The following is a 24466-nucleotide window of genomic DNA, read 5'->3' on the forward strand; positions in this document are numbered from 1 at the left end:
TGAACTTCGCTAACTACTAGCAACTCTGAAATGTAACTTAAACAATGATATGTAATGAGTAACTTGAAGTAGCAACGTCGCCTGCAACTGGAAGACGTCATTGTTACCGGGAACGTAACCGTGAACTCCAAATCAAACAATAACAGAAAGTAAAAGCCCAAAAGTCACCTTTGCCTGTAACTAGTCGCTGTAAAATGTCACTTTCATGATGATCTGTAATGAGGAACCTTTAAGAAGACATGTAACAACTGAAAGTATAATTGTAACTAGTGAAGGTCAATACTGTAACTTAAGTAACCTTCATATTTCATGATGAGTAGTTCTAAATACTTTTAACTAATAAATGTAATATCGTGTAAGCAGAAACGATCGCGCGCTAAGGTCATTAGTGGTCAATTGTCACAAATAAAAGTCCAAAGTAATCATAGCAGGTCATGTCATGCGCAATCAATCACAATGTGTGGAAGCAAATAAAGACCGCGCGCGCGCGCGCACAGGCGACTTGTCACTTCTCAGGATACACGAGGCGCGCGCGCACTGACGACAGGTCGCTGAAACGCGTCGCGGTAACGCGAACCGAGCGAGTCTCTTTCCAAGCAGTCGCTCATCAATCACTGGCGGTTTGCGCGACCGACGACGCGCTGACGTGGCCGAGCCCATTTTAGGACTTCACTTGGGCCCTTTGCGCTCGGACCGCTTCTGCTCGCTGGAATGGTGGCGAGCGAGCATGAAAGCTCGTCGGCAACCCTCAAGTCAAGTCTGAGTCGCAAAGGTCCCAGACCACGCCCACGTTGGAGTCCACATGAGATCAAGAGTAAAGCTGCTCTTTGTAACCATTTGCCCATAAATATCTTGACAATGGCCTTTTGATTTCACCATTTATGACTGAAACAATTTCTAATGAGTAGATGAACACCTTAGCTGTGTTTGAGGTTTCTGCCCTGTCTGCAGATGTGACGTCACGTGCGCATCGTGTACGTGAAGAAGGGTGTGTGCAGTTAAAATGTCAAATCTCGTGGATGTTTTTCTCCTATGATGCTTCATTCGTGTAATGTCCAAAGATCATTGACTTGTTTTCTTGTGAAATGTCTATTATTATTATTATTTTTTCTTGTATTGTACCATCTTTAAAATGAAAGAAAATGTTGTCAGGTATTTTTCCAAGAATATGTTCTAGAATGTAAAGTTGTGTTGAATTGTGTTAATAAAAGCATTTTTTTTAAGAAAAAAAAAAAAGGAGTGTGCAATTCAAAATGGAATTTTCCGCCTTCAGTAGACAAAAAAACAAAAGTATTTTCAGGAGCTTAAAAAACTTCTTCAAAAACATGCAGGAAACCTTTGCTTTCTCCACCCGAGCGTGTGTGCAGCTCACATGACATGACAAAGTGGATGTTACACCACCAACACCGTCAGTATGGCTTGTTTGTTTGATAGCAAACTGTGCTAAAGCTGCTGCTCCAAAGTTAGCAATAAAATGACAAAAAAACGATTGTGATTGATCATGACGATGATGATGATGATTCTGGGAAACATGAAAAAAATGAATGTTGCCAAGCAGCCAGGCCAAAATGATGAGAGGGAAACAGGTAGGAAGGAACCGTGTGCCCCCCCCCCCCCTAATGTAAATACAAAAATGTGAAAAACAAATATTATTACTGTTGGCTGACATGAGTGAAAGCAAAAATGTATTTCTGCCCGGTAGCCATTTGTCGCCAATGTCAATCAATGGCCGTCTCTCTATTTGGATCATCTGAAAAACTTGACTTCAAGTTTGTTTTGAAGGAGGACGTTCGTTTTTAGCAATCAAACCATAGTTGGACGAAAAACATTGGGCACGTCCAATGGCCGAGTCCGAGACAAGTCCGAGAAAGTGGGAGTGTGACTGGTCTCTCTCCAGTCCGTTTACGTGTTCCTGCGACTGACTGGCGACCACTTCGGGGTGTAGTCCAAAGTCAGATGCTGGACACGCTCCGCTCTTGAACCCCCGCGAGTCTGAACTGGAGACGCGCTGTTGAAAAGCAAGCGAGCAAAAACGCTCAAACGTCACACGCAAGTTCAAAAAGCGCCACGGCGCCCTCTTGTGTCTGTGCACGGCAACGCGCGTGCCTGAAATCATCACGTCATCAGCCTTTCATAAGGATGGCGTCATTTATTTGTGGAACAGGAATGATTTCATGCCCAGAAACAAGCGATTTATGATTATTTACTGTCGGATGCATTTGTTGGCGCGTCATACACTGCTGTACTTTGTTTTTGTCTTTTGTTGCTTGTTTTTGTCATAACTCAATGTTGTTGTCAACCTTTGATGCTCATGGGCCATATTTGCTTTTTAAATGCAGGCAGATGACAGACCATCAACATTGCGGACACAATTTGGATGGAAAGTAGATCAAAAATAATTCATTTCCATCTTAGTTCTCCTCCCTCGAGTCCAACTTTAGGCTCCTCCCCCTCCCCCAATATGGCGGCGGCCCGCCACGGGCGTCTTGTTGACTGATTGCGTGTGCCCAAGCGAGACTCGCTCGTGTGCCTTGTTGGGCTTTCTTGGTCTTTTTCTTGCTTTTGGTTTTTCTCTATTGACATGAAGAAGCTCCCGGATTTGCTGCGCGCGCCCACGCCTGGGCGCGTGCGTGGCGGCGGCGACAGCGACAGCGAAGGCGACGGCGAAAAGACAACAATGAGCACTTGGGACACTTCAGGAACACTTGGCGAGACTTTTGGCCGGGACCGAAGCGACAATTGACGTCAAGACTTAGGATGGATGCGGACGATTTTGTCGCGGTGACGAGCAGCGAGCGCGACAAGCTGCCGCCGATCTCCAACGTAAGAAAAGCACACACAAAAACACGAGCACGAACACGCAGTGCTCTTCTTCCACGCGCCGACAAACAAACAAACAAACACAGAAGAAGAAGACGCCGAAATCGCGTTTGCTGTCTGCCAAGATGTCTCATTTGTTGACAAGAATCCCATTTCTGACATTTTCCCCAATCAATCTCCTTCTCTGTTTTGCTTGATTTCAACTAAACTCCTTTTGTCGCTTTCAATTTTTGCATTCCAGATGCAACCAATCATCCACAACTAATCAATTAGCAAATTCATCCACAACTATTCTGACAATCAATTCATCATGAAGACTTTGTCTTTCACTTCAATTTGTCCACATTTTCTTTCAGCCTCTCAACAGGAAACATTCTCCAATTTCTGTTGTCCTCCATGAAAGCAGATGTTTTTTTTTGTTCTTTAAAAAGACATGTGCAAACATCTGCTTTTACTTTGGAAAACAATCATGTATTTTTTTGGGCCAATTTTCTAAAGCGTGCTGCGGATCAGGGAATCAATTAATGTCTGTTGTGGCCTTTTCTAATGCTTTGACTAACGAGCAAACGTTTTTTAGATGTATTCTTTATCGTCTGTAAAGAGCAACTCTCAGCCGAGAAGTTGAGGCATCTCAATGAACAGTATGTGCGTCTGTCTGTCCTCTACTGCCGCCATGTGGCCAGAAAGAGCAGCACAATCGGTGACCAAAACGGCAGAAGTGTTTTTGTGATGTGGTTGCTCGACGACGATGTTTTCATCAAAAATTGTCCTCGTTCAAATTCACATTACAACAATTTGCCTTTTTTATATCCTTCTGCTTTCTTTTTCTTTTTCTTCCTTTTTTGTTTTTTTGTAGTTTTTAATTGTTTCCAATTGTCATTTTTTCTTTCTATTTTGTCTCTTCCTTTTTTCTTCCTTTTGTTGTCTTTTCTTTTTCTGTCAAGATTCTGAAGCGCTGCTTTCCTCATTGAAATGCACGAGCCAAGCGTGTGTTTTTTTACCATCTTCTCTTTTAGTGGAAAGCGATGTTTTGAGTTGCCACTGAACAAATTGTTGTTGTTTTTTTGGTAAATGACGTGTTACAGTGCGACGATGACTCTCCTTGCCCACAGGTGAGGGCATTCATTTTAACTCGTGGATCCAATTTGAGCTCCTAACATTCAAGCAAAAACGAGCAAGGGACGGACGGCCGTTCATTTTTGTGCGTCTTGTGCAATTGTACTTTTGTCTATTTCTCTGTTTGTGTGTCTTTGTGTAACGTTTTGTGTCCGTGTCGTCGTATGTCTTTTTGTGCATCTTTTGATTGATGCTGTGTTTGTGTGCGTGTGTTGTCTGCGTTTTTGTGTTGCTGAAGCATTTTCATTGCAGTTCAACTTTTTGTGCTTGTCTGGTCAGCGCTTATTTGGCCGAGCACACGCAAGCGGCGCATTTTGGGAATTGGTGACGCGATGGATGAGCCACGCCGGCCTGCGTGATTCCAAATTCCTTCAGCACATGTTGGAAACTTGATGAAATGACAGCAGACTCATTTTGTTGTTGTTGTTGTTGTTGTTGTTGTTGTGAGCCACATGGCCGATTGTCATGTTGTTTGGCAAAGACAAAAAGGCGCTTTCATAACCAACACGACTTGCATAACTTTTGTCAGCGTGATGATGTCATCATCAGCATGATGTCATCAGCGGGCGTTGTCGTAGACAACAGGAAGTGATGTCAGCGTCGACTTGCTGTCCATTTCTGAGCCTTTCTGAGCGTTTCCTCGGAGTGATTGCGTCATCCAGCCGTGCCGTCAAGTTGAACCCGATCTGTGGCCACGCTCTTAAGTCAAAAGTCTCGTATCTCAAATGAGTTTTCCCTTTTCAATGGAACGCAAACCAGCCTCACCGTCGCTGCAAAAAAGAAAGTGTTGAATTTGTCATCGTGTGTTGCCGGGCGGCTGGCAAACAGGAAGCAGAATTGCAATTCAAATTCAAATTGCAGGAAGCAGAATTGAAATTCCATCGAATTCATGATGCAAATTTCACGTCTATTGAATGAGTATATTACAACATGAAGTTCACTCAAATAATGTAAGCAAAGTGCGCGGTCCGATATGCGTGCTTCGCTTATTGTAAGGACAAGGACACAAATATTAATTGTAGTAAATAGTCTCTTAAGTTGACTTGTTTTTTTGAAAGCTGACTCCGATAAAACCGATCTTTCCAATTGTAACAAGTTTGAAATGGTTTGATATGATGATCGAACAACACTTCATTTCCCACAATACCTTGCTCCATGGAAGTCTCCAAAAATGGCTGACCAAACATTTCAGACATTTTGTTTGGAGTTCCTTCTAACTCATGCGTGATGAGCAGGACTTGCTCTCATTTGCATACAATTCAATTTCATTTCCTCAAATTCATCCATTGTATTGTGAATTCACCATTTTGTGACATCATCATCATCATCATCTTCATCTTGAGTCACCTCCACGCTCCTTGCCAGTGTTGACATTTTGTATTTGAGTGTCCCAGTCAGTCACCAAATGCCAACTGGGGCTCTTCTTGCCCACATGCCTGGGCATCACAGCACCTTATTATTGCTCTTATTCATCCATTCATTGATCGATTGATTTTTTTTCCCACATCTCCTGAAAAGGCTTAAGCTCGTTGGGAACTCAAATTTTGGCTGACAAAAGCAAAAATCAACCAAGCTCGTAACCACAAAAACAACAACAACACTGATGATGATGATGATGATGATGATGATGATGATGATGATGTCATGTGTGACGCCGCCGATGTGATGTTGGCGCAGGGCCCAGGCCGCAAGTCCAAGCCTCCGCTGCCGTCTCTGGGGAGCCTCATCAACACACTCAACCACAGACGGGTTCGACTCAGGGACGCCAACATGGCCGCCGCGCCGCTCGGCTTCAAGCACGGTCAGTCGCTTTTTCACTCAAATCTCGTTTTCTGGGAAAAGGCAAAGTGTGTGTGTGTGTGTGTGTGTGTGTGTGTGTGCACGTGTTGCCGAGTGAGCGCCTGTCCTCCATTTTGTTTTGCCTGCTGCCGAAGCTTCAAAGAGATCGTTGTGGTCATCATCTGTCGCCGTGACCACGGTTGCCGCGGCGACAGATGCTCCAAGAATTGGGCGAGGCTGCAAACGGCACGAGGAGACAAGAAAAGACGAAGGAGGAGGACGAGGACAAGACGAGCGAGTGTCTTGATCCGCAAAGCAAGTTGGTTCCAACACGACACGGGGGCGAACGGTTGTCATGGCGACAGCTGTTGTTGCTGTCAGGCGACGTCCTCACAGGCTCAAGATCCTCATCGGGAACATGAGACGTGACAAAAGCATGCCGGTCAACGGCCACGCATGTTCACAGGAAGTGCTTTCATTTTTCAAACTCTTAATTGACCACACAGGAAGTGATTTTTGTTTCTTTTGGGGGGGCGGGGGGGGGGGGTGTTAATTGCCCTCGACATAGGACGTGTGCACGCAGGACGTGCATGCGTGTCCTCAAGTCGTGCTTGATGTTTGTCGTTTCCTCCCAGACGCCCACAATGCACCTGCAGCGTTACCATAACAACACACAAACAAAGAGGCTAATTATAAAGCAGACTGTGTGTGTGCGTGTGCGTGTGCGTGTGTGCGGCACACAGCGTGTGAGCTCCCTCCGATCGGCAGCCTGGCTCGCCTAAAACCGCGATCGTCCATCGACACGCTGCCCCCGGAGGTCAAAGCGCCGTTCCCGCGTGACCCCGTCATCCCGCTGCGCACCAAGACCACCAAAGACTTCCTGTGAGGCCCATCGACCGACACGCAAACACACCGTGCGTGTGGTGCGCGCATGTGTGTATATCATGTGTGTGCGTGTTGTCACCAGCGAGGAGGCGGAGCGCGCGGCGCTGTCGGGCGACTGGCGTGAGGTTCGAGAGTTCTACCTGACCACCTTTGACTCTTTCATTGAGCTCAACGCCGCTTTCAAGGTAAGACACGCGCCCTCCGTGATGGCCGCAAGCACTTCCTGTTTGCTCACCCGTAAGCTCCGCCCACCCAGCGGGAGGCCAACGCCTCTTTCAACACCATCGAAGACTCTGGAATCAACGCCAAGTTCGTCAACGCCGTCTACGACTCGCTGCTTCAAACTGTCAGTCGCCACGCACGCACGCACGCACGCACGCACGCACGCCACTTCCTGTCACATGCTCACAGTGGTCATCTGCGTGTTTGTGTGCAGCCGCAGGACATCCAGAAGTCGGTGCTGAAGGGAATCATCAACAGTCTTCTGAGGGAGTGGAAAGGGTGCGAGGACCGTTATGCACGCAACACACGTATATTTTCATCAAAGCTATTTTCATCACGTCGCCAACTAGTGGCCTGGCATGCACATTACACTTGATCAACACACAATTTGTTCTTTTTTGTTAACGTGTGTGTGTTTTTGTGTGTTCAGGCCTCGGACTAAAGATGACCTGCGCGCTTACTTCATCCTGGTTCAGGTGAGCTGATGATGTCATCACGACACATCCGTGCCGCTCATTTGACATTCCGTACTCCTTCAGCGTGATTGTCTGCAGGTTTGGTTGAGGGGAGGGGCGGGCGCCATCCAGTCACCATCTTGGATGTGACTTTTGCCGGTGTTGTCGTTTGGCATGATTTGCATGAGCGTGCGTGCGTGTTTGCAGAACCCTCAGTATTCCAGCACCGGCACATACGTGATCTACGCTCACCTGCTGAGGCAAATGGCCGCCCTGTCCGAGGCCGATCATCACTTCCTGGTGCACTGGCTGAAAAAGTGAGAGCTAATCACCACGATGATGATGATGATGATGATGAAGACGATGAATCTGTGGCGTGCGTTTCAGGTTGTCCGCCCGCCGGTTCCGGCAGCTGGTGGAGCGCCTCCTGCAGTTCATCTCCACTCGTCTTTTTCCCGCCGAGCCCGACGAGCTTCCTCCCGCCTCCAAGTGCTCCTGGTGGATCCCGTCGGCCACTAAAGTGCTCGCCCTCTTCAGTGAGTCCGCCCGGTCCGAGTGTTAGCGTTAGCGTTAGCAGGAGTTGTGAATATTTAACCTTTGCGGTTTTTGGCCTAAATGTGATCAATTCAAACGAATGTATTCGCTTTTGTCATCTCATCAAATTGTTGAAATGACTTCTTGTAAATATTGCAGTAAAATAAAGAAATGTACATTTGATGAGAGGTGCAACAATGAATGAAACTAATTGAATCTTAATTGATTGGCAAGTGTTTTGTTAATTGATTGTTTAGATATGAAAGTTCAAATTGTCCAAATTTCAGCCTCTTGACAGGAAATCTTCAGACATTTTTGTAGTCCTTGAATGAAAGCAAATGGAATGGAGGCTCTTTTTGGTTTCCGAAAACAAACACTAATTGCAAATATGTGCTGCGACTTTGGAAACGATGATGGATGTTACGGACGGATCCAGGAACCGCAATTCATGTTTGTACTTTGCAATTTAACAGTTTTGTTTGAACTAAAGTAATGAAAATGGGAAAAATATGTTGTGATCTGAATCATTGAAAAAATATTCCTTTTGACCAGTTTGGATTCAAGGCAAAGCTGATCCGTCGTCTTTGATGGCGGACAGCAGAAATGTGAGAAGGTTTCCGAGGATGGGGATTTGAACGAATGCCAATTGGATCGTTTCAAGTTAAACATGACTTGAAACAACGAATCAATAATCAAAATAGTTGTGTCATTATTTTGCAAATTGCCGAATGGGTTGCGAGCGCGATGTTTTTTACCGAAGGAGAAGAAACCGTTTTGACTGATTCCTTGTGGCGTTTAGACGCGGCCAACAGCGTGTCGTTTCCTCCCATCATGCACTTCACCGACTTCTACAACATCACGCTGGAGCACATCGACTTCATGGACGAGTATCGGACCTGGCAGAACTACGGAAACTCCAGCAGGTCAGTTCGTTGGCGCCAGCGGGAACCCGCCTTGCTTCAACGTCATGCAAAAGTGCTGCCCTCTGCAGGGACCCGCCGGTCATTGCAAGTCTGAATTGCACGTCTTGAAAAGCGTCCCGGAGACGTCGGCGTTGATGCGCGCGCGCGCGCACGCACGCACGCACGCACGCACGCACGCACGCACGCACGCCTCGCTCATGTGACTTTGTTTGCGTCAGGTTCTCCTTCTGCCAGTTTCCCTTCATCCTGTCCAGCGCCGTCAAGAAGGCCATCATCCAGAAGGACTCTGAGCAGCAGATGATCAGCCAGGCCAGGGTGAGCGCTCGGCGTCCTCGTCCTCGTCTTCCTCGTCCTCGTCTTCCTCGGCGTCCTCGTCTTCCTCGTCTTCCTCGTCCTCGACTTCCTCGTCGTCCTCGTCCTAGTCTTCCTCGTCGTCCTCGTCCTCATCCTCGTCTTCCTTGTCCTCGTCTTCCTCGTCCTCGTCCTCGTCGTCTTCCTCGTCCTCGTCGTCCTCGTCGTCCTCGTCGTCCTCTTCCTGGTCTCGTTTGTCGATTGCTTTTGTTTCGTGTGCGACAGCAAAGCCTGGTGAGCAAAGTGTCTCGACGGCAGCGCGTGGACATGAACCTCGTCTTCCTCAACATCAAAGTGCGACGGGCGCAACTCCTCGCCGACTCGCTGGATGAGGTGAGCGCGCCTTTTTGTCTTTTTTTTTTTTACGCAACTGCTCATGTCCATGTGCGGGAGGACTTTTGATTTCTTTTCTTTCGTTTTTGGAATTGGTGTCAGGCCAAAGTGCAATTGAGTTTTGAAATGAATCCAAAGTGCCTCCAACGGTGCGACTGAGCAGAGATTGGCCAAGCGGGCTGTCGATCACGCGGCGCGCGTGCGTCTTTTCAGTTGAGCAGGAAGCGCTGCGACCTGAAGAAGAAACTGCGCGTGACCTTTGTGGGCGAGGCGGGCCTGGACATGGGCGGCCTGACCAAAGAGTGGTTCCTGCTGCTGGTCCGACGCATCTTCCTCGACGATTACGGTGAGCGCGACGGCGGACGGCGGACGGCGGACGGCGGACGGCCTTTTCTTGCGTTTCAGATTCTTTTCTTTTCTTCTTCTCCTTTTTTTGTGTCCATTCTGTCTTTCTATATTTTCTTTTTCATTTGGTCTTTTTATTTGATTCTTTGGGTGTTTGTTCCATTTTTGTCCTCATGTTTACGTCCTTTCTCAACTTTCTGTCATGATGATGATGATGATGATGATGATGATGATGCTTGTGTGTGTGTGTCAGGCATGTTCACGTACATGAAGGAATCTCGCTGTCACTGGTTCAGCAGCTGGAAGTGTGACAACTACTCCGAGTTTCAACTCATTGGAACCGTATCCTTCACATGCACGTTTCTTTTCTTCCTCCTTCTTCGTCTTCCTCACTCTCTCTCTCTCTCTCTCTCTCTCACTCACTCCATGCATCTTTATGTGTGTGTGTGTATGCACAGTGTTCACCATCTGGTAGCTGTCAAAGGTTACATAACCTAATAGCTGCCTTCTCCTTCCCATTGTGTGTGTGTGTGTGTGTGTGTGTGTGTGTGTGTGTGTGTGTGTGTGTGTGTCGGGCTAGTGGAAGGAATGAAGGCATTGTGGGAATTGTGTACGTGTTCCTCTCGAGCTCAGAGCTGATTGATGTTGGTCAGTGCCGTCTGGTCACCGTGGCGACGGTGGCGTCACCATGGTGATGTGTAAATAGGGCATGTGGGGGGAGGGGGCGGCAATGCGTGTTGGGGCCTTGTATGCGGCAACTAACTAACTTGAAAATGTACAATGTTCCTTGTATGAACATGAATATGTTGATGGTGAGCTTTATAGGACAATGCTGTGTGTGTGTGTGTGTGCGTGCGTGTGCGTGTGCGTGCGTGTGCGTGTGTGTGTTGTCCTTAACATGTGCTCAGCTGATGGGCTTGGCAGTTTACAACAGCATCGCTCTGGACATCCACTTCCCACTTTACTGCTACAGGTCAGTGCGTGTGCGTGTGTGTGTGTGTGTGTGGGACTGTGGGTGCGTGCGTGTCCCTCAAACACTTGACTTAAAGCAAAGCGAACTTAAAAAAGGGACATTTTGTTGCGTTTCGTGCTGACGTCAGCCGTGGCTCTCTCGTCACAGGAAGCTGCTGACTCCGCCCATTGTACCATGTGACCCGAATGCCCTGGTCGGCATGGCAACAGCCACCTTGGACGACCTGCAGCAGATCATGCCGGTACGTCCGTGAGGTCAAAAGTCGCGTAAGGTCAATGTAATGGACAAAACGTGTTTCCTTTCTTGTTTGCCGTCGGGGAAATCAAATGAAAAGTCCGGCATGGTGCATTTTTGGGATCTCTTCCGTGTCGTGTGACAATTTGACTTTTTTTTCCCATGACATAACATTTCATAAGCAGCAGCCTTTAATGTTGCAATCTTATTTGTTGGTAAAACAATATTTGTAGAGCGGGTTTTTCGACATTTGTGTCAAATCAAAAGGAAAACCCTTTTTTAGTCTTCTGACTGCAGCAGAAAAAGACAGTTGAGGACTTTTTCAGGAGGAGGGACATGAGCTCAGTGGACAAGATTGTTTTTTGCTTTCTGCTCTGTCACAATTCCCCCAAATGAAGGAAATGGAGGCCAATTTGGATCCCAGCTGATCAATCGGTGATGTTGACCCAAACTTTGGAGTGTGAATCAACAGAACGCCGCCTTAACGTTAGCTAGCTGCATACTGTAACATTTTGTTGCCTGCTTGTTGGCGCTCTTCAAAGTATGTGAAGCCGACACAAAGCAACACTTTCAGTTGATGTTGATTATGGCGGCGCCTTATGGACAAAAGCGGTAATGTTATGCCCGAAGGACGACCTTATTTCCCACGACGACAAGCGTTAGGTATCGTTTTTGAGCTCATGCCGGCGCGTGAATGCCGGGCCAATGTTGATCCTTGACTGTCCCTTTATCTGGGTAGCTTCCCTTTTTTTTTGTCTTTTTTTGGTCTCCTCAGACAAAACTTTCCTGTCGTTTTGCAGCTTCTGCCAGGAAAGCAGTAATCGTGCGTCGACATTCAGATGGACTTCCGTCCTTGTAACGCACGGGTCAAGGGGGAAGTGACGCATAAAGCAGTCAGCACATTTGTAGTTTTTGTGTGGCCGTGTTGCTTACTGCCGGTAAATAATGCAGACGCCTTCAGGCCATGACAAACGGGAACATTGAACTAGTTTTAAGTTTAAATCGAGTTATCTTAAGCAGTTTGGGTGCCGGTGTCTTGCTCAAGAGCACGGTGGGGATGGTCTTGAACCGGAGTCCCCGTGGTGGCAGCTGACGAACCACTTGGTTGCTCGTGGTCTGGGTTGGGTCTAACGGAGGGACGGGTTCCCCCCCCAGACATTCAGAGAAAGTCCATTCGCCAAATGTCCAACCACAAACCAGCAGTTTTCTCACGTATTTCCCTTTTGATCGCCGCATGATTCAACTTTCACGGGGCTGAGTGACCTCTAGTGGTCAAAAGTGAGGCTGCTGGTGGAACGTCACTCCAAAGGACACGCCCAATTCCATTGCAGTTCTCGCTGCTGCCTCCAGAGGAGGACAAAGTCAAACTGTTGACTTGACACACTGACTCTTTTGTGTGAAGTTGAACCGCGCACTTATTTGAGCTGCGTGTGTGCGTTTCTGTTAAAGTTAGCAAGAATCAAAGAACAAGAACGCAAGCCTTCCAAAAGGTCACAGAAACACACACACACACACACACACACACACACACACACACACACACAGAGGAGAGAGGTTTGTGTGCTAAAAGTGTGCCAGTTGTGTAAGAGGTTTGCAACAAGAGCAGCTTGTTACCTTGTGTCCAAATCAATCATGTCAGATCATGTGTGTGCGCGTGTGCGCGTGCGTGTGTTTGCACAGGAGCTGGCTCACGGTTTGCAGGAGCTGCTGAATTTCGACGGGAACGTGGAGGAAGACTTGTGCATCGCTTTCCAGGTTGTCAGCAAACCCAAACATGACGTGCCAAAGTCGCCACACGCAAAAAAAGTCTTTGCTTCATTTCACTTCAAGGTCGACGCTTGAAAGTTGTGCACTTTAGATAACTTTATCTTCAGGGAATGCAGATCATATTCATCTCGTTTTCTTAATCAATACATTGAGTAGATTATATGCATTGACTTCATTCAATAAGAGGACACGCTTGCAAATTGAGAGTTCTGTAAATGCACAAAGATCAAAGAAATGTCAAGGAAACCTCGTCAGAACGTCAGCAAAAATGTTGAAAGCGAACGTTTGCAAATGTTGAAAGACAAACCGTCGGGTTTCATGGAGTTGGCGGGCGGAAATGATGCCGACGGGTTTTAATTGTTCAAAGTCGTTTTGGAGGCCTTTGCAAACGTTTTCAATTCATCGATGACTCGTTGCAAAAGTGGAAAGTCAAACAACGCTACAAGTTGCGAATGTCAAATGAGCACATTCATTGGCCCATTTCCAGAGGAGGAGCCTAAAAAAAGCATCACGGTAAATGCGTCGTCGAGTGCAAACAAGCGCGTGGAATGGAACGTGCGCGAAGAACGTGCGCGGGGAATTATGAGGGCGCGAACGCGTTTGCATTCAGCTTCAAGTGAAAGCAGCAGCTGACTTCTAAAAGTAAGCCACGCCGAAGTGGAGGCAAGCGTTATGTCAAAGCTGCCTGAGGGGGGGGCGTGCGCGTGTGTGCGTGTGAGCGCGTGTGTGCGTGTGAGCGCGCACGTACGCATGTGGGCGTGTGCCTGGAATGTAGCAAGCGGCGAGCAGGAAGTCCTTACAGGCGGCTTCCAGTCGGGCCTCCCTTGAATTCACCAACCTGACGTGACTTGCTGCTTAAAAGCCTCCTTTACGATTGCAAATGGCGTCTTTTATGGCTTTGCTTACTTTGGGGCCTTTTCCTCCTTCATGCCTTTCAATCTACGCGCAGTCACCACCTCGTCCTAATATTTTGGGGACGAGCTGTATGGCCCTCCATCGGCGGCCTGCGGGTGGGGGGTGCACGGGCCCCGCCACCCGCAGGCCGCACGCACCTGCATGAAGCGAACAGCGAGCGTGCTAAGCTAGGCGCTTGCGCGGGAAGCAGGCGACGTCATCGTCTGTTTGGACGGCAACAATTTGGAGCGGCTGCCAAAGTTTGGTTTGCCGTCAAGCCCGTCGAGTCGCCGGCCGCCGTCCAGCGCTCGTATCTCCAAAATCCAGCCAATGGCGGCTCGTATCCGGAAAACTCCGAAGTGGGTCACTCGTATCTTTTGCGGCCCTTTACCCGCACGCATTGTGTGTGCGTGTGCGTGTGATCATGTGTTGCGCTGGTGCACACGCATGTACCGCATGTTGCATGCAATCAGTCTTTCTTTTTCTCTCGTCTTCCAGCGGCCAAACTTTGCACTGTTGACTGCAAAGTGCAACGCCGTCCTCGCCGTCTGCTTATCAGACGCTATCGCTATCCTGTTGCTGATCAACGTAATCACAGCATGTTGCTAGCCTGTCTTTGGCATACCTGAAAATATTGAAATATCTTCCTGGCGTACTGCAGCCGTTTGCTATTTATTGATTGCTTTTGCAATTTGCACTTGCGGTTCGACGCAGTCTGCGTTATGTCGCCTTGTCGTCCCGACGCGTGCGATGACGTCGTTGAATCAAATCTAAAATGTACATAATGTCGTACTTTATCCGCCGGTCGGCCATTTTGTGCACTGCTGGTCCTCATCAGTTTCAGGTGGTTATTCGTACATTAGCGATCATTAATGTCTCACTAAAAACAAACAACAAACATGCTAACGAAACGCGATAATAAAGCAACTAGTAAAGATGCTAGCAAATATGCTAATGAGTTTAGAAGTCAAATTTCTACTATGGTATGAATGATCATTTATTATCAAACAAACAAGCCATGCTAACAAACAGGTTAGCCCGCAAGCTAATGAAGATGCTAATAACTAGCTGGCTATTGAATGAACTTTGAAATGAATATGCAAATAAATAGGCTACTGACCATGCTAATAAACATGGCTAAATAACCAGCTAAAAAGCATGCTAACAAACAAGCTAATGAACTACCTAAAGAATATGCTGATAACATGTAGTATGCTAGCAAGCATGCTAACAGATGAGTCTGGTGTGTTGCAGGTGTCGAAGGAGGAAATGGGCGTGGTCAAGTCGTACAACCTGAAGCCGGGAGGAGACAAGATTCCGGTCACCAAACACAACCGGAAGGGTATTTATTTACTTGCCGGCGACGTCGCGAGTGGCTGAACAATTCCATCAGCTTCCACTAGATGGCAGAAGGTCCAATGAACGTTGCTAACCAGACAATTATTGAGCACGCGTCATCGTGATGACGTTGCTCAAAATACTTTTTGAGATTTTTCTCCTGTGAGACGAGACCTGCGTGATGCTCGAGAGGAATTGCGGCGCCGAATTCCTCTTTTGCCATCCGCAAGGTTCTGCGCACGTCAGCTGCGAGTCGTTATCTTGGGGTCACGGCGCCGAATCGCGATCTTTATGGGACGAGCGCTCGTATAGGGAACGTTGCCACACTGCTCAACTTTCTGCATTTATGGCTTTTACTGCTTGCAACACTTTTCGTTTTCCGCCGTCAAATGTGTCGGCGGAAAAGAAAACTCTTGAATGTGGCAAATACATTCAAAGGAGAAAAAGGAAGTGTTGCGAACGTTTGCATTAATGTCCCAAGCACGTTGAATATTGCAAAGTGTGGATGACGGAGTTGATTTTGCGTGTGCGTGCGCGTGTCCTCCTTCTGTGTCTGTTTTGTCTGCTCAGTGAACGTGTTTTTATTCTCACGCTTTTTTTTTTTTTTTTTTTTGCTCAGTGCCGCCAAACAGGAAGTTCTGGATTGGATTTTCCCTTTTTCGCATACACGCAACCAACACCGCAAATAGTTTTGCGCGTTCGTCTTCCGGCTGGCGCGGACGCCGTTTTTGACCCGGGATTTGCCGCCGGCTGTACTTGACATGTTTGACTTTGCCTTCCTGCTTTTCTCGCCATCTTTCACCGCGCGTTTGTCGTCGTGCCTCTTGTTGTTGTTTTTTGACCGTCGTTGACGTTTCAAATGTCGCACAGTTTGAAATCTTTCTCAAACCCGAAGTTTGCGTTTGGCATGTTCCATGTTGTGGCGTTTGGGACGATGTCAATGCGATGTTGTCGTTGCCTCGCCAGAGTACGTGCAGCTGTACGCCGACTTCCTGCTCAACAAATCCATCTACAAGCAGTTTGCCGCCTTCTATCACGGCTTCCACGGCGTGTGCGCCTCCGACGCCCTCATGGTCAGTCGCCTTGCGTGCCTCTGACATGCACGTCATGCACGCTAAACATATTAAACACATGCATTGCACGCACACACAAGTTCCGTTCATGTCACACGCACGATGTGCGCGCGTATTCATGACAGATGCCGCACACGGGAATGTAAAGCACATTCGAGTCGCACGCTACACATGACGCAACCTCGTCACACGCGTTTGAAACATGACATTCTGCACACGTTGCACGCATTACCCACACGGCACCCGCAACATACGAGCTGCACACGCATGTTGCGGGTTCGTTCCAGTCATGTCGTCTCAAAAGATGACATCACATGACACGCGTGACTTCCCGCTCGCTCTTGCATCGCTTCCTTTGCGGCTCCAATGAGGAAATGGGATCGGCGTTTTCATTCGATGTCTTTGAAGCTCAACTAAGTCGCCGCCTTTCGCACGAGGAGGTCAAAGGTCACAGTGCTCATCGTGCTGCGTGTCGCTTGTGACATCCGTCGATCCAAAACACGTCACCTGAGTGTGTTTTTGATCTTTGCTTGCAACTCTTCTTCAACAGGAAGTTGGACGTGCCAACTTCCTGTTTCCACACAAATCTCGCCGCTTGTTTCATTTGATGACTTTTCATCTCTAACAAGTGCTGTCAACTCTGGATTTAAAGCTTCAACTTTAAAGGCAAAGCCGATGTAGCGCTTTCACATTTGTAATCATTGATTTGATGATGTCACACAAATGTCAAAAATAACGACGTCATCGACATGAAGGAGATTTGTGCGCATTGTGACACTTTTCCCGCCGGACGTTTGTTGCGGCGGCAGCTGCTGCGTCCGGAGGAAGTGGAGATGTTGGTGTGCGGCAATCCTCAGCTGGACATGAGCGCCCTGCAGAAGGCGGCGCACTACGAAGGATACAGCAAGACCGACGCCACCATCAGGTGACTGGCGCCCAAAAGCCGGCGCCACGCGCGACCGGGGATTTGGATTTGACACGTGATGAAGTACAGCACACAATAGCAAATGTCTTTTGGATCGTCACATTGCGAGCGACGACTCGGCACACGTTCAAGAACAAGTCCAAAATCGGATCAAATACGCTAAAAGATCAGAAGATTTCGAATCTTTGTGAGCCGGGTTGTCGCGAAAGCGTCTCTTTGCGATCCATTGATTCCTCACGTCCCGCCCCCTGCGCGCCCAATTGGCTAAAATGGCTGCCAGTCATGCAATGACAAAGAAAACTTGAGTTTGAATGTAGACTCGCTTCAAATCTCGCTCGCTTGCTGCTGAGATATTTTGTCAAATAAATCCAAGAACAAAAATCCATTTGCTCACCTGCGACTGATGGATTTTTGTGATGTCGTCACTTCCTGTTTCATGTTCATGAGAGCAAGCAGGGAGCTATGCTAAGCTAAGTTAGCTGGAGACGCTTCAACTTGTAGACAATTTTGTGGAAAGCGTTTGGCCGCGATTGAGCTTCTTCGCGGCTCGGTTACTGAAAAAAAGAACAAGAAAAAGGTTTTATTTATAGTCAACAAATTTCCAAAGCGATCAAACGTTGTTTGCAGGTGACGCAAATATGCTTTCAAAAGATTCCAGGCAGGACATTTTTTTCCTCCGAGTCCAAATTCTGCGTGTCAGTATTGCGCGGTTGACGGAGATTACGCAGTCGCGTTGCAAACACTTTCGATATTGTGACCCCAAAAAAGCGCATGACCTGATAAGACGTACAGTAACACAAGTAAACATCACATGCCGACAAAGTTAAACAAAGCAAGCGCGCTTGCTATTCTTGCTTGTACATGATGATGATGATGATGATGATGATGATGATGTTTTTCTGTCAAGTCCGCAGCGTTGATGTTTGTTTTCATGTCACGACAAGAAAATCGTTGCTAACAACCTTTGCAGCAAATGAATGAAAGTAAACAAAGCAAGCTCGCTTGCTAATTGCGTCCAGGCTAACTTGAAGTACAAACAATGGTGACATTTTATCATCTGCCGAGTCAGCAAAGATTTGTTTTCATGTCACGGCAAGAGAATGTTTGCTAACATGTTCACAAACACTCGAGTGGTCTGAAAAGTGAAAACCGGTTTACAAACCTTCCTATTCTCGAAGGCCGCTTTGTGACGGCGCGCACGTCCCACAACGTTGGCTCGGGATTCGAAAGTGGGCAAGCAGCGTTTGAGCGTGTGCGTGTGCGTGCGTGCGTGCAGGAGTTTCTGGGAGGTGGTGCTGTCCTTCCCCGTGGATCTGCAGAAGAAGCTCCTTCACTTCGCAACGGGAAGCGACCGCGTCCCCGTGGGAGGAATGGCCGACCTCAACTTCAAAATCTCCAAGATCGACGCACCCACCGACTGGTACGGCCGGACGCGCCGCTCGCTCGTTTGTCGGCGGCCGCGCTGATGCTTTGCGTGACGCGTCGCGCGCTCGTCCTCGATCCCGCTGGCGAGTAACGCAAGCGCGCTAAAGTCATCCATTTTTCAATCGCGTCCATTCAAAACACAAATACACATTTTTCTTTCCTTGAGGCTCATCTGAAGATTTTTGCGCTTAAGTGCTGACACGTTTGAGCCGAGGTCACGTTGGGCATGTTTTTGCGGCTCGGACCCGCAAAAACCTCGCGTGACGACTTTCCAACATGTGGACGAGAACCAACTGCGTTTTCAAATTCCTTTGGCGATGAAGTGGCGCCTTGAGATACGAGTTGAATTCATGCTCCAACTCAAAACAAATCATCTTTTCCCATTTTAAAAGTCATTTATCTGTTCGAGACCCGTTAGAAAAAAAGTGCTTGTGTTTTGGTATATAGATATCAATAAATGAGATTGTGAAATCCAATGTAGAGAATGAAACAATCGGTGGATAAAGGTTTAATGCTGCATCCAATTCAGTCCGCTGCTCCTTCTGGTGTGCCCATCTTGGCCACTGGGAGGCAGTATAATGCAGTCAGAATCACACAAAGGAAGAAGGCTAACTGCTACTAATTTCACTTCTGCTTGAAGCGACTTAGCAAAATGCTGTAAAAATCGTCATTCCTGGCAGATAGGAGTCATTCTATGCAGTGGATAAAGAACACATGCCATTGAGCGTTGTGTTCAAATACTCCTTAGTTGTAAAGCTGCAATTATTGATGCTAACCATTAGCATGTCAACGGTGTTTGTTAGCAGTATCGGCAGCCGTGGGTCATCCGCGCGCACACGGCGGCAGTACGCTGACGTTCCCCGGGTGATTAAGCCCCACCCCCTCCGGTGGGTGCCACTCACCGTGTCGGCAAATGTTGAGGTCAAATTTTGAGGACTCGTGGACATGACGACAAAAAATCTTCTTAAGCGAATTGGACTTTGCTACGTGGTTGTCTTAAATTGTGTTTGTTGACTTTGAGAGTAAACTTCAGCTGGGACTGGCAATAAACGGCTGAATTGCCAAAGTGCTGCTCATTGTGAAGTGAGTTCCATCGATTTGTGACCGTCAGCCACCAAAAAGCGCTCGTAGCTCAACTTTGCGCTCGTACGTCAAACATTTCAAAGGGCGGCTCGTATCCGGAAGAACTTGTAAGTGGGCTCACTCGTATCTCAAGGCGCCACTCTTGGTTACCTTCCAGCGCCGTTAGCAGGAAGTTGAGTTGATTTGGGAAAGGAGTCGCTGGACAGGTCGAGCGAGCGTCTAAATATTTCCGCCCAAGGGCTGCGTTGTCGACGGCGCTGTGTCGGCAGCCATGTTGGGCCGTTTGTAAGCGTGTTGATGTTTGTGTGTCCTCAGGCTTCCCGTGTCGCACACGTGTTTCAATCAGATCTGCTTGCCGCCGTATCGCAGCAGGAAGGAGCTCAAACACAAGCTCACCATCGCCATCTCCAACGCGGAGGGCTTCGGCCTCGAGTGACGCACGCACGCACGCACGCACGCCGCCTTCGCTAGCCACGTTAGCGCTCTTTGTTGTGCTACTTTTATTTAAAGGGACCTTTTGAAATTCTGCTTGTATTTAATGAGATTTCAGCACCTGAACAAGTTAGCGCCGCTAGCGTGTCGCAGTACCGCCGTGTTCCTCAAGAGGAGACGTCGAGTCCCAAGATGTAAATCCAGCTTAGCTTGGCGCCAAGGAAGTTAGCAGCTATTGTACGAAATGTCGCCAAGCGAAAGTTTGACATTGTGGCGTGTTTTGACGCCGCAGCAGCAGAATCATTTTGATTGGCGGCCGTTTGATTGATTGACAGCTGCAACACTGACGCGTGTTCGCTTGAGCATTAGCTTAGCAGACGGCAGAGCAGGAAGTAGAACGTGACGACTGCAAACCGGATGACTTGAGACAAAACGACCAGACGACAACTACGAGAAAATTCCGAGCTGACGACGAGACGCAGCATCTGATGGCGTCCGTGTTTGACGCCGTGACGCGTCGAAGAAGAAAACACTGCAGCGTTGGAATCCTTTTGATTGACAGCTGCAACACTGACGTGTGCTAGCATTAGCATTAGCAGTAGACAGAGCAGGAAGTGTGAGCCAGGAATGTGCCAAGTTGCCCCTCAAACTGTGGCGGCGCCTGTGCTGACCCGCTGGCCTGGTTGCCGTGGTGACGTGCGCAAGTTCCCAAAGCGCCACTCGTGGCCCGGAGCCAAGGTGGTTATGTGGGTCACAAACAGCCCCCGCCCCGCCCCGGAACCTCCAGCGCTCCCCTGGCGACAAGCCGCTCGCTCTCAAAGCAAGCGTCTTTGTCTCTTTGACTCGCCGCCGTCGTCAAGTTGGCGACTTGAGCGCTTGTAAGCGACGGCGACACGATGACGAGCGCGACACGACGACGAGCGCGACGCGATGACGAGCGCGACGCGATGACGCCGACTTGGTGACGAGACGCTGCAAGCGACAACTCGACGACTCCAAGATGACAACTGGCGCCTTGTGACGACGACGACGACTCTAAAGTTTGGAACCCGCTGACAAGATGGAGCCCGTTATCGGAACTTGACAAATGATGAAAAGCGTGTGACGGTGAGAACATGAAGACGAGAAAGTGACGAAGATGACAGACGCCACCGACGACAAGCTAGCGACTGGAAGATCGTCGTCGTCTTGAAACGAGCGCGTGTTCACTTCCTGTATGGCGAATGTCGTTGATGTGAAAGTTTGACATTAAAAGTCTTGCTTGAAACTTCCTCTCGTCTTCATTTTGATCTCGTGAAACATGAATTGGAATAATAATAATCAACAAAGATTCTGTAGCGTCAACAAGCGAAAAGCACAAACGAGGACAAACTTGTCAATGCAAGAATGGAAATATGCAACAATGTATGCATGTAAATATATGCATCAGTACTGGGATCTTTTAAGATTGTATTTAACTCATTTGCGCCCAAAAACATATAAATACGTTCTATTTAAAAAAATATGCTCCCGAAGACGTATTTATTTTGTTTTTAAATGCTCGAGCATACAGAAGGTTTTAAAGCAGCCTCTGACCTGAAGACGATGCTTAAAGCGATGGTAGTTATTACAAAGACGGGCAGTAGGTGGCAGCAGAGTATAAGAGATCAACCAGGGCCATGTTGCAAAAAGCTGTTTTCCCTCACAGTTTTTAACAGATTTGTGAATCATGATGAAACTTCGCTTTATTCTAATGCTAATGGCTGCAAAACGGAAACGGATACAAATATACTTTTTTTCCTGATGAAAAAAGAGAATCTAATCTTTCTTTTGGTAGCTTCCATGTTTTTATAGCAATAAAACACAATCTTGCAAAATGCACCAAAATCCAGTCAAACAGTCGGGAGCGAAGGGGGTTGCTTCAGTTAAAAATGGCTGCCAGTGAATGAGTTAAGCATGTGAATAGATCTCTGTATGTAATTAAAGTGCGTAATGACTGCAGTGAAATGTTTCGGCATGAAAGTATTTGAGTATGCAAATGAGGTATTTAAATATGTCATTGCATATGCGTGTTATGTCAATACATATTTACAGTATGTATGTAATTAGATGTTGAAGTATTTAAGTATGTACAGCAGTAAGTATTTAAGTGTACAAGTGTTCACATGGCTATTTGGGTACTTTATGCATATACTGTATCGAAGTATTTCCAAAAGTATTTTCTGTATGTCGTCGAAATCGCAAGTCATGCGAAGAAGATGCGACCTGCCAGGTTTGAAAATGTGGCGTATCGCCATCCCGCAAGTATGTGGAGTCAACAGGCCACGGCCATCTTAGTCATTGAGTAACCCAAGGAAAAAAGCTTTTATCTTGTTTGACAGTAACCCCGCCCACTCGCGCCTCAGCACGAAAAACGTGGCAGCTTTTCGCCAACGACCTTCAACGGACATTTTTTGCCTTTCTGATTCATTGATCTGTTTTCTGTCGGGGTTTGGGGCCCGGGAGGGTGTCGAGTGCTTATTGGTTGGCCGTGTTGACATTCTTTTTGTTAGCCTACATTAGGGAGACACCCGACCCCCCCCCCCCCCCCCGGGCCCCCTCCGCCCCCTTTCCCTTCCTGTCCCTTCCCAGGGGCTCCATTCAAAGTCCTCTTCTTGTTTGGAAACAAACTTGGCCTACTCGGCAGCAAAACATCATAAGCTCCTCCCATTCCTCCTCTTGGCCCACCGTCAGCGCGTTGCTTGTCCGCAAACAAAAAAAAGTCTCAAGTCGCCAGGAGTCACTTCAACAATGCAACAATAAAAGTTTGCTCGGGTTTAACCTGGCGCATGACTTCCTGTTGCATCACTTCCTGTTGCTATCCGTTTTGCTGGCGACTGGCGTGTTGCGGTCAAACAGACGCGGGACGTCTTTGCCGCTTTTCATTTCATCGTTTCACATTGCATGCAAATAATTGGCCGATTTGCCGCCATTCGGACTTTGCAACGTTTGAAATCCAAGATCCATTTCTCGACTGCTGGCTTGCGAGCGACTTGAGCCAAACGTTTCGTTGGCGCGCTTAGACGTATTGCGCAATGTGGCGTGACGTCATCGTATCGTATTTGCGAGCAGGTTCGATTTTGTGCGCGTCGATTGGGACGTGTTTTGCTGCGAGCAACCAATCAGAAGGTGGAAAAATGGCGGCTTTGTCGTCGGCTCAATTTGAAATGCGACTTGCGTAAAAAGATCAATTCGTAGTTTAGTTGGAAAATGCTTGATGAAACTTTGAAGCGCTTTTCTGGATTTGGGGCTAAAGTTCGTCGGGTTCCTTGGTTGGCATTATTGATTAAAAAAAGAGAGAACAACTTGATTTTTGCCTCTTTTTTAAATGTTGTTATTATTCAATATAATTGTCGCCAGCACGCTTCTTTGTGCTGTGTCACGTTACGAGACATGTTTTGTTTTCTCGTCACAGGGATTTGAAGAATCGAACCCAGCCCTAATATTTGCCTTGGGCAGATGACAATACAGCGAGGCTGCCATTCGATTGGACCCCCAAAATAATCATAAATCTGCCATCTGCATATGTGGAAACGCAAGCAAACGGACGCAATGGAGCAGATGAAAGCGAAAGAATTTGTAAATGTGGGTCGGACCCGGCCCGGCCCGGCTGCTTGTTGCTCCTTCTGCTCGCTTGCGTAAGCGCTCGGCAAAAAGTGCACAGTCAGTGTGAAAAGCAATCCAAAGAGATTTGATGCCAGCGCCGCCCCAACGGGAGTGGCAGACACGTTGCGCAACGGCGCCTGCCACGTCTGAGCCAAAGACGGAATCTTCATATCGCGCCGCTTGTTCGGACTTTCGTTCAACTTCGCTCAGCGTTTTTTCGCAACCGGACCTCGCAGCAAAAGTACAAACGGCAGCGACACAATTCGTATCATCGCGATTTCACAAACATGGCTGTTGTGCCGGGGTGGGCGGGGCTTAGGCCACCCCCCGCCCCGCAGCCACTTTCTAATCACATAAGCAAAATATGAGACATGGCGCAAACATTTGTATCTTTTGATATGAATTATTGATTGTCAGATCACATGATCATAATAATCCCAATGATGGCAATAATCCTAATCTTTCTAATCATCCGGGTTTTTTTTCTTCGAGCGAGCGAGCTGGCCTGATTTTGGGGTACAGCTCGGACTGGTCGCCAGCCAATTGCAGGGTATCCTAATATTCATAATAATTGTAATAATTGTAATAACCTTAGTCAAGCTAATAATCAATGTCATATTAATAAACGCAATTAGTCATCACAATATTTCCAATAAAGCTAAAATTCCCAATTGTCATAATAATGTAAACAATCTGACCCTTGTGCTAATCCATTTAGGATAATCCTATAATAACAAAAAAGTATTCCTTCCTAATAATTACAATAACTCATAATCCTAACAATCAAAAGAATGCAAATATTTATAATAATCCAAACGCTACTGTTCATGCTAACGCCATAATCTTGTACATACCAATCAAAAATGCTAATAATCCCAATATGCATAATCATTGTAATAATGATAAGAATCCTAAAAAAAGTGATAATCACCGAA

The 24466-nt window shown here is 47.4% G+C and overlaps 1 protein-coding gene across 4 annotated transcripts; it reads left to right on the plus strand.

Annotated features, from left to right (window-relative positions):
- Positions 1-2433: 2433 nt before the first annotated feature.
- hectd2 (HECT domain containing 2) lies at positions 2434-20139 on the plus strand. 4 transcript variants are annotated; one of them, XM_086093193.1, is made up of 23 exons: positions 2436-2823; positions 5614-5737; positions 6459-6597; positions 6683-6785; positions 6857-6946; positions 7037-7101; positions 7253-7298; positions 7362-7376; positions 7485-7594; positions 7665-7813; positions 8611-8734; positions 8953-9049; positions 9311-9418; positions 9632-9764; positions 10017-10105; positions 10672-10736; positions 10884-10977; positions 12651-12725; positions 14886-14973; positions 15936-16042; positions 16852-16967; positions 18244-18387; positions 19791-20071. In XM_086093193.1, exons 1-23 carry the CDS (start codon positions 2758-2760, stop codon positions 19909-19911), a joined length of 2268 nt encoding a protein of 755 aa, XP_085949319.1. In that variant the 5' UTR covers positions 2436-2757; the 3' UTR covers positions 19912-20071. The 4 variants fall into 4 exon arrangements, with proteins under 4 accessions (XP_085949321.1, XP_085949322.1, XP_085949319.1 ...); XM_086093195.1 differs by lacking the exon at positions 15936-16042 and having other exon boundaries at positions 2434-2823; positions 19791-20090; XM_086093194.1 differs by lacking the exon at positions 7362-7376 and having other exon boundaries at positions 2437-2823.
- The last annotated feature ends 4327 nt before the right edge of the window (positions 20140-24466 follow it).

The sequence above is a fragment of the Leptonotus elevatus genome, chromosome 13, assembly GCF_054856555.1.
Source record: "Leptonotus elevatus isolate MCC_2025b chromosome 13, RoL_Lele_1.0, whole genome shotgun sequence".
Taxonomy (NCBI): domain Eukaryota; kingdom Metazoa; phylum Chordata; class Actinopteri; order Syngnathiformes; family Syngnathidae; genus Leptonotus; species Leptonotus elevatus.